The sequence below is a fragment of the Martes martes genome (assembly GCF_963455335.1).
Source record: "Martes martes genome assembly, chromosome: 4".
Taxonomy (NCBI): domain Eukaryota; kingdom Metazoa; phylum Chordata; class Mammalia; order Carnivora; family Mustelidae; genus Martes; species Martes martes.
Window position 1 is genome coordinate 168,029,030 of NC_137891.1, and position 13,977 is coordinate 168,043,006.

At 55.3% G+C, this 13,977-nt stretch overlaps 1 protein-coding gene across 1 annotated transcript in view; it reads left to right on the top strand.

Moving 5' to 3' along the window:
* COL16A1 (collagen type XVI alpha 1 chain) overlaps positions 1–11,305 on the top strand; it is a 49,208-nt gene extending 37,903 nt beyond the window's left edge. Inside the window, exons 58-72 of the mRNA XM_080799904.1 lie at positions 143–214; positions 403–456; positions 1,216–1,260; positions 1,471–1,515; positions 1,823–1,876; positions 2,300–2,353; positions 4,436–4,486; positions 4,782–4,871; positions 6,299–6,334; positions 7,546–7,590; positions 8,462–8,650; positions 9,019–9,085; positions 9,824–10,000; positions 10,179–10,256; positions 10,956–11,305. Coding sequence (XP_080656030.1) covers positions 143–214; positions 403–456; positions 1,216–1,260; positions 1,471–1,515; positions 1,823–1,876; positions 2,300–2,353; positions 4,436–4,486; positions 4,782–4,871; positions 6,299–6,334; positions 7,546–7,590; positions 8,462–8,650; positions 9,019–9,085; positions 9,824–10,000; positions 10,179–10,256; positions 10,956–11,158 — 1,260 coding nt within the window. The 3' untranslated portion in view covers positions 11,159–11,305. The remainder of the gene's footprint in view (positions 1–142; positions 215–402; positions 457–1,215; positions 1,261–1,470; positions 1,516–1,822; positions 1,877–2,299; positions 2,354–4,435; positions 4,487–4,781; positions 4,872–6,298; positions 6,335–7,545; positions 7,591–8,461; positions 8,651–9,018; positions 9,086–9,823; positions 10,001–10,178; positions 10,257–10,955) is intronic.
* Positions 11,306–13,977: the final 2,672 nt, after the last annotated feature.

Genomic DNA, 13,977 nt, shown 5'->3' on the forward strand with positions numbered 1-13,977 from the left:
ATCCAGTCAGGCCAGGACAGAACTGGGACTGGAAACCAGCTGCCCAGACTCTCAGTAGTCATCAGGACCCCGCACCTGGCACCTTGTCCCAAGATGGGGCAAGACCCTGCTGACTTTGTTGCGGGGGTCGGCTCCTTTCTAGGGCAGCGAAGGGATTCGAGGCGCACCAGGCATGCCCGGTCCCACTGGGCCACCAGGACCACCTGGGATTCAGGTGAGCGTGTGTCCTCTTAGCATGACCGGTACGTGTGTGCGCATGCGTGCATGCACATGTGTGCACGTGTATGTTTAATTGGGGTGGCAGCTGGATGAGGAGTGGACAGGGTGGAGGGGCTGTGTCAGGTCTCTCACCTCCTAGGGCTCCAGCACAAGCATGCACATATGCCTTTTTCCTGTTTCTAGGGCCCTGCTGGCCTGGATGGTTTGGATGGGAAGGACGGCAAGCCTGGCTTGAGGGTGAGAGGATGGGCATCCCCTTCCTTCTTCCTCCTCCAGGAGCCAAAGTCAACGGAACCTCGGTGAAGGAAACCAAATCCCCCCATCCCTCTGCCTTCCCTCCACCTGCTTCTCACCACACCCCACTTTTCTTTCTTTAAAGATTTTATTCATGTATTTGACAGACAGAGATCACCAGTAGGCAGAGAGGCAGGCAGAGAGAGGGAAGCAGGTTCCCTGCTGAACAGAGTCCGATGCGGGGTTCAATCCCAGGACCCTGAGATCACAACCTGAGCCGAAGGCAGAGGCTTAACCCACTGAGCCACCCAGGCGCCCCTATACTCCACTTTTCTGATTGCACCAGAGCTGCTTGGTTCCTCAGTACTCCTGGTACCTTAACCAGGTTGCGTGAGCTGGGTCTCACCAAAAGGGGGCAGCCAAGGGAATGGGTTTATATCCAGACACTCAGGCAACTAAAGATCCTAGGCTGGGGGTCTGCAGGCACAGAAGGACTTGAGCAGCCCTGGTTCCTTGGATCTGGTTTTCCTGGGGGGTCTGAAACGGATGGGGCATGGTCAAGGGCAGAGCATTGAGGTCAACCTCCTTCTGTACCCAAAGAAGATAAATCGAGGTTCTGAGAGGGCTGGGATTGGCTTGGATTCTTTCTCTGCCTCCCATGACATTCCTTCCATCCTGGGAGAGCTGGGGAGAGCTGGAGGGAGGGAAGACAGTGATGAATGAGTGGGCATCCTGTCTCAATGCCCCTGGTCTCTTCCCTAGGGGGACCCTGGTCCTGCTGGCCCCCCTGGACTCATGGGACCCCCGGTAAGTTGAGCTGCAGGAAGGAGCGGGGAGCTGGGAGGTCCTTGCCTGGTGTGGGCTCTGTCTCATGCGTGGGGCAGCTCAACGCCAGATCCTCTGAGGACCGTGTTATGATTTTGGATGGGTCTGATTTGTTCAACCTGAGGAAGGAGGCAAAGAAAGTGGCCTCTGCTTGGGGTGAGGGCCATGGCAGCTTCGTACTTTTTCTTCCAGGGCTTCAAGGGAAAAACAGGACACCCTGGCCTCCCAGGACCAAAGGTAAGGGCCTGGTGACTTCTGCCAAGCAGGTCTTCTCAGCTCTCCTCAAGGCCTGACTCCAGGCAGACATGGCGGCCTCCAGGAGTGCACGTGGCCCCTGAGCCTTGGCTGAGATGCCATCCCAGGATCCGAGCCTCCCAAGACCGCCGGCGCTGGCAGAGCCGCTCAGGCTTTGCCGTCTACCCACCCGAGGGCATCAGAGGCTGGAGCCCGGGCAGACGGCAGGGCTCTTCAGAGATGGGGTCAACTTGGGCTGGAGGAGCCAAATAGAGGTATGTCGAGCTCCAGTCGGCCCTGTCTCTTCCAGGGCGACTGTGGGAAACCAGGTCCCCCAGGCAGCAGTGGCCGGCCCGGAGCAGAGGTAAAAGCAGACGCCGCCTTCAGACACAGCCACTGCCTCCCACTCACTGGCTGAGGGGCTGCCTTCTCTCCTGAGCCTTTTGGGGGAGGTTTTGCCCCAAACTGCACACCTTCACCTTCTTCTTCCTCACCTCCTCGCCCCTGCAACCGGTGTCCCCCTCCCTGCAGCCCCTTTGGGTCACTCACCTAAAAAGCAGGGCCTGGCCTTCTCGGGCTGAGGGATGTGATTTCTCTCTCCAACAATACTGATGGGCGGGGCTGGACAGCATGGGCCCCCTGACAGCATGGGCCTGGAGGCCGGGACTCAGCTCAGCGTCTCTGACTATTGGTGTTCGCCCTGCTCTGCTCAGGCTTCTCCCTCCTAACGACCCCATGTGAGTTGAGTCCGCTTCCCTGTTGCTTTTTTTCCCTCCGGCTCCTGCAGGGTGAACCTGGTGCCATGGGACCTCAGGGAAGACCCGGCCCCCCAGGCCATATCGTGAGTTAAGCCGTTCTTGCCCCCACCTTTACGAGAGTGAGGACCCTGCTGGGGTTGGGGTAGGGGAGGGCGATGGCCCGCAGGAACTGCCCCCAGGAGCAGCCCTGCAGTGCAGTGAGGGGCTCTGCGCCCACCTCGTCCCACGGCCCCTGGGCTCTTTGCCGTTTTCTTATTTTCCGGGCACAGTGGGGTTTACTTACCAAACACAGATCATTCAGTTATTCAACAAACAATAATTGAGCACCTGCTCCATGCCAGGCATCTCTCCAAGCAGGGGGCTAAGGCAGTGAGTGAGAGAGACAAGGTCCCCTGCTCCCAGAGCTTGCACACAGGCGTGACAAACAAGCAGATTAATGCGGCAGCCTCGGGCAGGGGTGTGATGTCACAGACAGGGCCTGGGAGGTGCCTTCAGAAGCAGTTTTACTGCCCTAGTGGCATCTGAGCTGAGGCCTGAAAGACAAAAGGAGCCCTCTGTCTAGCAGTCTGGAGGAAGAATGTCCAGGCCGGAAGGGAGGGTGGGGGTGGGGGGCCACTGACACCAAGAGCCCGAGGCAGGGAGGGGCCTGGGGTGGTGGGGGGAGCCCCAAGTTCAGCATGGCTGGAGCGGAGTTTGACAAGGGCATAAGTGGGAGCTGGAAGGCTGTGCTTCCGGAGAACCTGCTGCAGATCTGGGACCTTGGGGTGGGGTGGGGGGGTAGGGAGGGCCGCAGGCGGAAGCTGGGGTGGACCTGAGAGGGAGAGGGCGGAGGTGGAGTGGTGGCCGCAGGCAGAGGGGCTGTGTTTGGAGGACTTGCTGCCGCCCTGCATGGAGGAGGGGCGGGGAGCAGTGGAAGGAGCAGAGCTGGGGGATGACTCCTCCTGGTGTGGGCGGGCGGCCGGGTGCGTGGGTGGTGCACTTACAGAGGTAAGACAACTTGGAGAGGACAGTTATTAAGCAGTAATGAGTTTCCTGCCGGAATTTGCTCCTCGGTAACATAGATGGCTGCCAATGGGCTCCTTTGATCAGTGTGACGGCCCCGAGCTGATGGGGTTCCTGAGCAAAAGAAACACTCTGGCTTTTGATTGCAGGCCTGTTGTGGCAGACATATGGTTTCCAAGAGGCTTCTGTAAATGTTAAAAATAGTTCATGAGCAGAAAGAGGAGCTCCCGGGTCCTCATCACTGTGTGTATGGATCTCGAGGGATCCAGAGCCCCCGGCTTGGGGACCCAAGGTCCCGCCTCGTCCCCGCTCACATAACAGATGACAGGAAGGGCACGCTCTGAATTGTGAGCCCCTCGCAGACTCACTGGGGGCTGAGGAAAGGGGGCACGAGGTTCCCCCTCTCACTTCTGTCTGTCTGGCCTCAGCCCCTGCTCTGTGCCAGTCCCAATGCTGGCACAGAGGAATGCTGAACATTCCTACCCCAAAGGTCTAGAGATGAGTAGAACGGCATCCATGCTTCCAGAACTTTCCATCTGGGAGCATGGAGAGTTGTGCCATGAGAGAGACCTGCATGTCCTGGGCTTCAGAGAAGGCATAGCTCTAACCAGGGACCTGGCATTTGAGCTGAGACAGGGATGGGGAGGGCATGCGGGCACCACCCCAGCCCAGCAGGGTAGGAGCGCCACCATGTGTTGAGTCCCATTGCCCTCCAGTGGCCACAGAGCAGGAGCCCAGGGAGGCCCAGGGTCCAATGGCCAGCCTTATCCGTTTGGTCTCTGGGGTTGGGGTTGAGGCCCTACTATGCAGCCCCCAGCTCCGGCTCTTTGCTTCTCCCACAGAACAGGAGGTAGTGGGGGGCCTCAGAACACCCCAGGCCCACATTGTTAACCTTCAGGCCTTTGCCCTCGCCCTCGGCTCTGGCAGTGGTTCCCAGATCGTCCACCCAGGTCCTGTGAGCGCAGGGACCCCCAGGTGTCAGCTCTGGCACAAATCCTTTGGTAGAAGCTCAAATGCAAGACCAGAAGGGAAGGGGGAGGTTTAGGGAAGAGAATGGAGCTGCAGAAGTTCAGGGTCTGTTTTCACTGTTGGTCCCTCTCTTGCCTGCAGGGGGCCTTATTCCCCAAGACTCTTTCTGTCCCACTGACCTCATCTTTCTTTAGGGGCCACCAGGGCCTCCAGGACAGCCGGGCCCAGCTGGGATCTCTGCAATGGTGAGTGACCTACTCCCCGCGTCTCTCCCTCCAGGGAGTCTGGCTGGGGCTTCTTTCATAGCGGGGAGCGGTGAGAAGAGTTTGTGTCCATCCCCCTCCTTCCCTGGGTCTCCCCAAGTGGCATGTAGTGAAGGCCTTTGGAAGGGGCTGGAGGCCATCACGGGGCCCTGCTTCAGGTTTGGACAGCACCATCTACCCCAGGGGTCCCTGGCACGCAGTGGCACTTGCTTCTGCTGTGTGGGGTTCACCGCTGCCTCTCCTGTCCCTTCTTACCATCCACCCCCTTTCTCTCCAGGGCCTAAAAGGAGATCGGGGAGCCACTGGAGAAAGGGGCCTTCTAGGCCTTCCAGGCCAGCCTGGCCCCCCCGGACACCCTGGGCCCCCGGTAAGACCCCGAATCTCCCTGCACAGTCCCGAGGGAAAGGGCCAGCTGGCTTTGTCAGTAGAGCGCAGCGCGGCATGGCTGGGGTCTCCAGGGAAAGAGAGGCAGTGAGCAGGCAGCTAGCCTGGAGGAGCTTATGTCTGAGGATCGTGTTGTATCTGGAAGAAAAGACAAGCCCTGCCAGCCAGCGCTTGCCCGGCGCGCACCGAGCCACTGCCCCTGACCGTGCACCACCTGTGTCGATTCCTCGAGCTGGTGTCAGGCCGGGGAGACCTGGCACCTGTTCAGCCCCTGCCCCCTCCCTGGGGCATTGGCTGGTAACCACAGAGGGTCTGTAAACATCAGGAACCAGACATGCATCCCCATTGCTGCATCCCTCATGGCCACTCAGAAACCACTTTTGGTCATGGTTGGAGCTTAATGCTCTGAGAGCTGTGATGTCTTGGCCAGTGACAGTGTGCTGAATAGGGACCTAAGTGCTTGACATTTGTCATGTAATCAGTCCTGCAATCCTATTTAGTAGGTCCAATTGTCCCCGTCTTACACATGAGAAAACCAAGGTTCAGCGAGGTTAAGTAGGTTGCCCAGAACCACACAGCTAGGAAGGGCCTGCCTGATTCCAAAACTTGCATCCTTAGCCACTCCGCAATCCTCCCTCTTTCAAAGGTTCCAGACAAGTGACCCACTTCAGGTGGCTGGATTGCCAGTCTTAGGGATGAAGTCTCCTGGGGACACTGAGGCAGGAACCCAGGTCTCCTAGGTCCCAGGGCAGGGTGTTCTCTTCCGGGAGCAGTAGCCATGACCTTGGGGCTGGTGTCCTCAATGGGGTGGAGAACTCCAGCCCATGCAGGGGTGATGGTCGGCCCAGCCACCACCAAGAGGGCCGAGTCTCACCTATGCACTCTGATTCTTGCCATGGCCCCGGGGCAGTGGGCAGGTGGGTCCCTCCAACATTCTGTCGTTCCCTGGAGCCTCCAGGGTCCCTGGATGCATCTGCCAGTTGCTTGGCAATCCCAGATTCCTCTTCCCCACCATCTCAGCAGAAGCAGGATGGGCCCAAGATGCAGACGGTCCTGTCCTGGGGAGGGAGCAGGCTCGGCAAACGTGGAACCTAAACTCAGAGCTAGGGTTCCTGAGAGATGCAGGGACCTTGAGCCAGGAGCCAGGAGCATACAGTCCACTCTGCCCTTGCCCAGCTTGGTCGGGGGTGACCAGGGCTGTCGATGTGCGGCTCCGGGACGGGCTGGAGTTGGGGGGTGGGAGGGAAACCTAAGTTTGCATGGCCCATGACCCAAGGTTCTGAGGGTGGGGGCTAGAGAATCGTGGTCCCTTGGTGGCCCAGGGCCGGGCATGTGTGGTGGGCAAGGGGAGACAAGGGACACCATGCTGGGTTAGTGCCGATCGCATGTCTCCCGCTCTCTACTCCACAGGGTGAACCCGGTGCAGATGGTGCAGCTGGCAAAGAGGTACTGTTGCTGGGCTTATCCTTTCCTGGGGTGGGGGTTCTGCTGCTTGCACCTTGCCTTGTCCTCACGTCTCTTTGTTCACTCACTAAACCCTCCCTGAAGACATGGACTCCCTCCAGACAGATATACAGGAAATTGGTGGCCCTTGCTGCACTGGGGAGAGGGACTGGGTATTAGGCAGAAGGATGCATGACACTTGCTCTTCACTAATTTTCTTACTGCGTACTTGGTCAAAGAGAACCGATGATGGTGTTGGTGGTGTTGTTGTTGGTGGTGATGGTGGTGATGATGGTGGTGGTAGTGATGATGGTGGTGATGATGGTGGTGGTGGTGGTGGTGGTGGTGATGGTGGTGGTAGTGGTGATGATGATGGCGGTGATGATGGTAGTGATGGTGATGGTGGTGATGGTTGTGGTGGTGGTGGTGGTGATGGCGGTGATGATGGTGGTGGTAGTGATGGTGGTGATGATGGTGGTGGTGGTGGTGATGATGATGGCGGTGATGATGGTAGTGATGGTGATGGTGGTGATGGTAGTGATGGTGATGGTGGTGATGGTTGTGGTGGTGGTGGTGGTGATGGTTGTGGTGGTGGTGGTGGTGATGGCGGTGATGATGGTGGTGGTAGTGATGATGGCAGTGGTGGTGATGGTGGTGGTGGTGATGATGATCCCGGTGATGATGTTGGTGGTAGTGATGATGGGGGTGATGATGGCGGTGCTGGTGATGGTGGTGCTGGTGATGGTGGTGATGGTGATGATGGTGGTGGTGGTGATGATGATGGCGGTAGTGATGGTGATGGTGGTGATGATGGTGGTGGTAGTGATGATGATGGTGGTGATGATGGTGGTAGTAGTGATGATGATGGTGATGGTGGTAGTGGTAGGCTCCAAACATTTCCTGGGTACCAGCTCTTGCCAGCCCCTCCAATATGCCATGGATGGGTCATTTCACTCTGACTTCTCACCTCTTTTTGTCTGTGACAAGGGACCCAACCAACGTGATTACACAAGGCCATGCCCTGGGGGACATCATGCTCCCTTCTAGCTGTCAACCAACAGAAAGGAGGGTCTTGTCCTTCCTTACACAGAGCCCAGCCGGACAAAGCCCGAGGCCCCAGGGCCATGGAAGGTGGCCCTTTCATGACACCTACCTCCCTGGGACAGCTCAGAGATGTTGCCCAGACTTGACTCCTGACTTTTGCTTTCCTCTAGGGACCCCCTGGAAAACAGGGGCTCTATGGACCCCCTGGTCCAAAGGTAAGTGGGCACGGGCTGTTTTTGAGAGGAAAACTCATGAGTGATGAAGGCCAGCTCCATGCTATGACTTTAGGCATGGAGAGGAGACACAGGAAGGCCAGTGGGCAGGAAGAAAAACGTGGGTAGACCTCAGAACTTGGAGCAACCTCATCTCTAAAAACTTCTCATGTGGGCCTATCTCTTAGCTATGTTTGGGAGGATGGAAATCTCAAGTTCATTTACTCATTGACCAGTGGATGGATTCATTCATTCATGCTGCAGGCATCTGCTTGATCTCACTTACAATCCAGACTCTCTGTCCCAGCCTTGGATAAACAGAGGTGTCTGAACAATAGCCACTCACTGAGTCTGGTTACACTTACTCTAGGGCATGGCAGTGTTTATATAGAAGATTAGACATAGCACCCAACTCAGTCTGGAGAGTCAGGGAGGCTGTGAAAAGAACAGGAGCATTTCAGTGGAGCAGGAGGGGTATACCTGGCAGAAGGAGGAGAAGGACATTCCAGGCAGGGAGGGCTAAGACCTTTGGCAGAAGCAGAGTTCTAAACCAGTGAAGCATGGCTGCAGGTACAGGGGCAGGGAGACGGGCCTGGAAAAGAGGTGGTCGGGACCACATCACGAATGATCTTGAATGTCTAGCCAAGGAATCAGGTTTTATCCTGAGGGCACCTGGGAGCCATCAGAACTTCTAAGCAGGAAGTGACAGCATGAAAACTGTCTTTTCAGAGGACCACTCTGGAGTCCTTGTCAAGATACTGTGGCCCCAGTCAAAGGACGATGCTAGGGAGAGAGAGAGAGGCCAGTGGCTGTGACATCGTGAAGTGGATTTGATAGGACACGGCCATGCTGGATGCGACTTCCTGTCTTGCAGGGTGATCCAGGACCTTCAGGACAGAAGGGCCAGGCAGGAGAGAAGGGAAGAGCTGGCATGCCTGGCGGGCCTGGGAAGAGTGGCTCCATGGGCCCCGTTGGGCCACCGGGTCCAGCAGGAGAGAGAGGCCACCCTGGCTCTCCGGGGCCTGCAGGGAGCCCCGGCTTGCCCGGGATGCCTGGCTCCATGGTAAGGAGGAAGCCTGGCAGCCATGGGCACCGTCCCACAGAGCAGGCAGACAGGGTGGGTGGAGCAGAGACCATTTTAGAAGCTCCTGCTGACCCTCTGAGCAAAAGAGCACGACTCCCATGTGGGTGGTTCTTAACTGTGTGTGGGAGGGTGGGGAGGTAGGGGAACCCTCTCCCCAGGAAATCGCGCTGCTCCACAAAATGCTTTTCACCATTTCAGGGGGGTTAGGACCCTGGATTAAGTATCTGTGGGAGGCTCCTAGAACCTTTGTTCCCCTCCTTGTCCTTTATTTCAATAAAGTCTTTTCCCAGGGGAAGAGCACCAGGCTTGGAAGTATAATTGAGGCAAGTTTTCTTCTTTTTCCTCAGGGAGACATGGTGAATTATGATGAAATCAAGAGGTTCATCAGACAAGAGATCATTAAAATGTTTGATGGTAATTGGCAGCTGGCTGGGCGGCAGTGGGTGCTGCTGGCCCTTCCCAGCTGGTTCTCCGCCCTGCCCTGGCCTCCTTTCCCTTAAAGCCCAATTCCCCTCCCTAGTCACCACCACCACCCCCCTCCACTTACAGGCATATGTTCAATTAGACGTCAGACCTTCCTTATCACCTGCTCTGTTCAGAGATCAAATGATTCTCCCCCCCCCCCCACCGCTCTCCCTGAGCCCCCACTGGAGCAAAGCAGACAGACAAGAAAATTGAAATCAAACGAGTCTGCATGAAGTGAGTTCTGAACAGAGTGGCGAGCAGCAGCCATAAGATAGCTGGGGTGCTTTCACTTTTAAGCTTTTTTCTTGTTCATTTGTTCACCCACCCTTGCCATGCGAGGGCCTGGGCAGAACGGGGACCCTGTCCTGACAGGGCTAGCCATCTTGCTTGGGAAGCAGACCTTGAATGCCAAGCAAGGAGTCTGGACTTTACTGTGAAGCTGGTGGCGGACTAATGAGGGTGTTGGAGGAGAGGGAGGCCATCTGTCAGGTTGGTGCTGCTGAGGGATGACGGTGCAAAGGAAGGTGGAGGCGAGGGCATGGGAGGCCACTCAGGAGATCAGCCCCCATGTTCCTTGCTCTGACTCCCCTTTGAAGAAAGGCCATTTTGGACTCCTTGCCTGCAGCCCCTCTGTGCCAGTGTAAGGTCCCAGGGCACCCTGTGACCTGTCCCTGCCCTTTCTTACAGAGAGGATGGCTTACTACACCTCCAGGATGCAGTTCCCCATGGAGATGGCCGCAGTTCCAGGACGCCCAGGGCCCCCAGGGAAGGATGGCGCTCCAGGCCGGCCAGGCGCTCCAGGGTCACCCGGACTCCCTGGCCAGATCGGCAGGGAAGGACGGCAGGGCGTGCCAGGAATGCGAGGTAGCTCTGCCCTCCAGATCCCGAGGTGCACCTGGACCTCTCTGGGGGCGAACGGGAGCATGCCATGAGGTCCATTGTGACTTTGACAGACGTGTGCATGTGTGTGTTTCAAATAATCTGACCACGTGTGTCGTTTTTCTGCTCAGGAATAGGACTTATTTTATTTCTTTTGTCCCAGGATTGCCCGGGACCAAAGGTGAAAAGGGGGACATTGGTATCGGCATTGCAGGAGAAAATGGTCTCCCCGGCCCCCCAGGTAGGAAGAGCCAGAATGTGAAATCATGTCTTGAGCAGCTGAGATCTGCTTTGCTTATGTTCCTTCTACAACACAGTATAATCGTGTAGAACCTCAAATAACTACAGGCCTATCGGCCACCATGTACAGTAATGCCAAGGTGTGCAGGGTCCCGCGGAGGACCCAGGGCCCATCCTCAAGTCCTAAACCAGGCTAGCAGGACACAGGGGAAGGCAGTCGGATATGGTGGGGCCAGGGAAGGCAAGTTCAAGCCCTGCTCAGCATCATCCTGGCTGTCCAAACTTGACGAGGTCACTAAGTCAGGCTGTAGAGCCTGAAAGAGACGGGACCATAGCCGGCCGGCCTGGCTCTGAGACCCAGCCGCAGTGAACATGTACCCGACACGGAAAACCTCTCTGAGCCTGTGTCCTCATCTACGAAATGAAATGATTGTTTCTTTCTCACGGAATCGTCGTAAAGATTCATTGAATTATGCATCCAAAGCACTCGCCTTGTGCCTGGCACATGGACGCTCCCAGTAAAACTGTCCAGTAATATTGTTATTGTTATATTAACGTAAGGATCAGATTGGGTCTTTGCGAAAACCTGTTGTAACCTGACAAATATTTGTCACACGTAAGGTATTACTTACCACGACCACGATTTCTTCTTGTTGCCTGGATCTCCTAACCTTCCTCCACTGATTCTTCCCCCGTCTAGGTCCCCAAGGCCCTCCCGGGTATGGCAAGATGGGCGCCACTGGACCGATGGGCCAGCAAGGCATTCCTGGCATCCCTGGCCCCCCGGGTCCCATGGGGCAGCCCGGAAAGGCCGGCCACTGCAACCCCTCCGACTGCTTTGGGGCCATGCCCATGGAGCAGCAGTACCCACCCATGAAGAACATGAAGGGGCCTTTCGGCTGAAATCCCCAGCTCCGTCAGATGAAGGACTCCATTGGGAACCTAAGGCTGAAACTTACAGGACTCTGTGATGGGTTGTGAATGTTTTGTTTTCCTTAATTGCTATTAATATTTTTTTATCAATAAATGAACAAAACTACCTGCAACCCCACTTCCAGTGGGGGTTTTCTGCTGCTGCCACCACCTCTCTGTCACCACCCCCCCACCCCGGTCATCTGGGCCCAGGGTCCAAAAAGGGCCTTTCTCTTGTGTCTGTGGTCAGCCGGCGGAGCTGTGGGATGCTGCTGTCGCGATCTTCTCTCTAGGTATTTCTGATACTATTTCTGATATTTCTGAACCACACTGGAGCTTGTGTCCTGCCCTCTAGGGCATACTTCTCAAAAGTCAGAGAAAAGGGCATCATTCAGCCTGTTCCCACAAATGTGCCAAAAGCAGGTGTAAAGACCCCATTTACAGCTCACAGAGGCTTCCCCAGAGAAGCCGGTGTTTGGTACCCCACCCACCCTCGTTACTTCTTGAAAGCGGCCCAGGGTGCACCTGGCATTTCCCCAGGTGTGGGGGTGTATTCACCTGCCCGAGAGCATCTCCAAGCCTGCAGGCTCTTCCTGCTGCCCCAGTAATTCCATCATTAGAACATCCGTGCAAACAGGAAAGAAAGGCATCAGCTCCCAGCCTAGGCAACCAGGGACAGCTTCTCCAGGAAATGAAATGGAAACTTCTGCCTGTACCAGCGCACAGCCCAGCCACCAGCTCTCCTGGACTGCAAATGGCGTCTTTTGTTAAACTCTGTTCATCTAATGCATGTGGTGTTTTTCCCACACATCTTAGCCTAAGCCTTCAGAAACAGGTTGCAATGGAGCAAAGGGGTCACGGGCAAGCCACGATCAGATCTAAGCTCAGGGGTCTTCAAAGTCCACTGGGAATTTGGTGATTTATCTTCTTTCTCCTTCTCCATATATAAAAAGGGCAGGAAGAAAAGAGCGGGGGGAAGACAGTAAGTTGAATATTATGGAAACATTCCATCTCAAGCCTTTTCCTCCTGTCCTTTTCACATCTCTTGTCCTGATGGGCTGGCTGCCCTGTGAGAAAGCAACAGGACACATCCAGAGGAACTTCTAAAAAAAAGTCATTTTACTGGTCCCAGCTTTCTGGAAGGTTTATTCAAGTTGGATAAACTTCAAAGGGCTCACAGAGCAAGCTCAGAGATGCACCCAGAGTCTAGATGCTTATCCAAACTGCCCGAAGCCTTCAAACCTGCTATCCTCTCTCCAGAGCTGGCATCTCCAGCACGGTTCTGAAAATTCCCTTCCCCAGTTGGGCCGCAGATACCCGGAGACCAGCCCACTGATAGCTTTTCAGAACCTTTGCCCTGTTTTCTTCCTGCCAGGAGGAGAGGCGAGCCAGTGGCCCGGGGAACGACATTGGGCAGACTCCCGAGCACGCCTGAGTGTCTCACGTGATGCTTTTAGATCAACGGGGCATTGATTCTTCTTTTGTCCCTCATCAGCAATTCTCAGTTAACTCTGGTTCTAACATCAAATGTTAAAAAGCAAGCGCATCATCTTGGCATTGAAGTAGCTGCTAGTTTTGGACGGTGGAGGAGGACAGATGTTAAAGCATTCCTAGTGGAAGGCCAGCTCCCACTTTCGGCCCCAGTCTGCGAAGTGCTGACGATTGGCGTCATGATAAGGAGCACATTGGCGTGAGAAGAGAGGGAAGCAAGAACCAGCTGTTGGATCAAGTGGGTTGGCTTTGAAGGCCAGAGGGGAGTATCACTACGGGGAAACATCAAACGCCTCCCCTTTGAGGGCCACCAGAGAATCAATCCTTACAGGAAAAGGATGCTTGCTTCACTTTTTTTCCTGAGTCCCATTCGTGCAGCGCTTAGGAGAGTCTACAACCGGCTGGTTTAAGCTTTCAGGATTTGAGTGCTTGTCTCCCTGGAGTTTGGAACGGCTGTATTTTCTTGGACCATGAAGAACCAGATGGAAAGCCGAATTTTATAGTCTCTTCTGTTACTGTGGTCAGCAAAAAATCCACAGATTTTGCTCATAAGTTCAGGAGCTGGGTAAGCTGAAGAGAAAAGGAGGGGCGCAAGCTTCAGGCAGCTTTCTCACATTCCTGCCCTGTTATTATTTGGTCTGCATTTCTTAGTATATACCAGGCTTGAAAGGCAGCATACAGATCATTCAGAGATCGACAGAAACTAATCTGATGAGTCCATTTTCCTCTCACTACTTTGTGCTAGCAGCTGTAATAGGCTCTGGGGAGTCAGAGGCAAACAAAAGGGATCTCGCCCCACCCCCACAGTGTCTAGAGAGAGAGCAGGGAGTTAAACAAGCAATTACAATAAAGTGAGATGGTGGGGCAGTACCAGATGCCAGGGGAGCACGGGGCTGAGGGACCTAACCTTGTCTAGACACAGATCGATGGAGGTGGAGGGAACACCACGTGCGAACACCATGTGCCGAGGTCCAGAGGTGGTTAAGCGTGGCATGCTGAATGACGGGGCCACAGTGCAGGGGACAGTGCCTTTCGTGGCTGGAATGCGGAGTGTGAGCAGAACAAGCAGTGGGAGGCGAGGGTTTTCTGCAAGGGGGTGTTGGTTGGGTCTGTCTGCTGGGAAGTTCACTGACAGTAAAATGAAAAAAAAAATGGATTGGAGGATCCTCAATTTGAGAAGCCCTCTGCTCTATAAGAGGGAGAAAAGGCTGTTGCAGATTTATTCTGTGGAGAAAAGTCCCAAATTTGATGTCTTCTGGAATTTAAATCCTCCCTTTTGTCGTAATAGTTTCCCCAGTGTCACCAGAATTCAGCAGAAT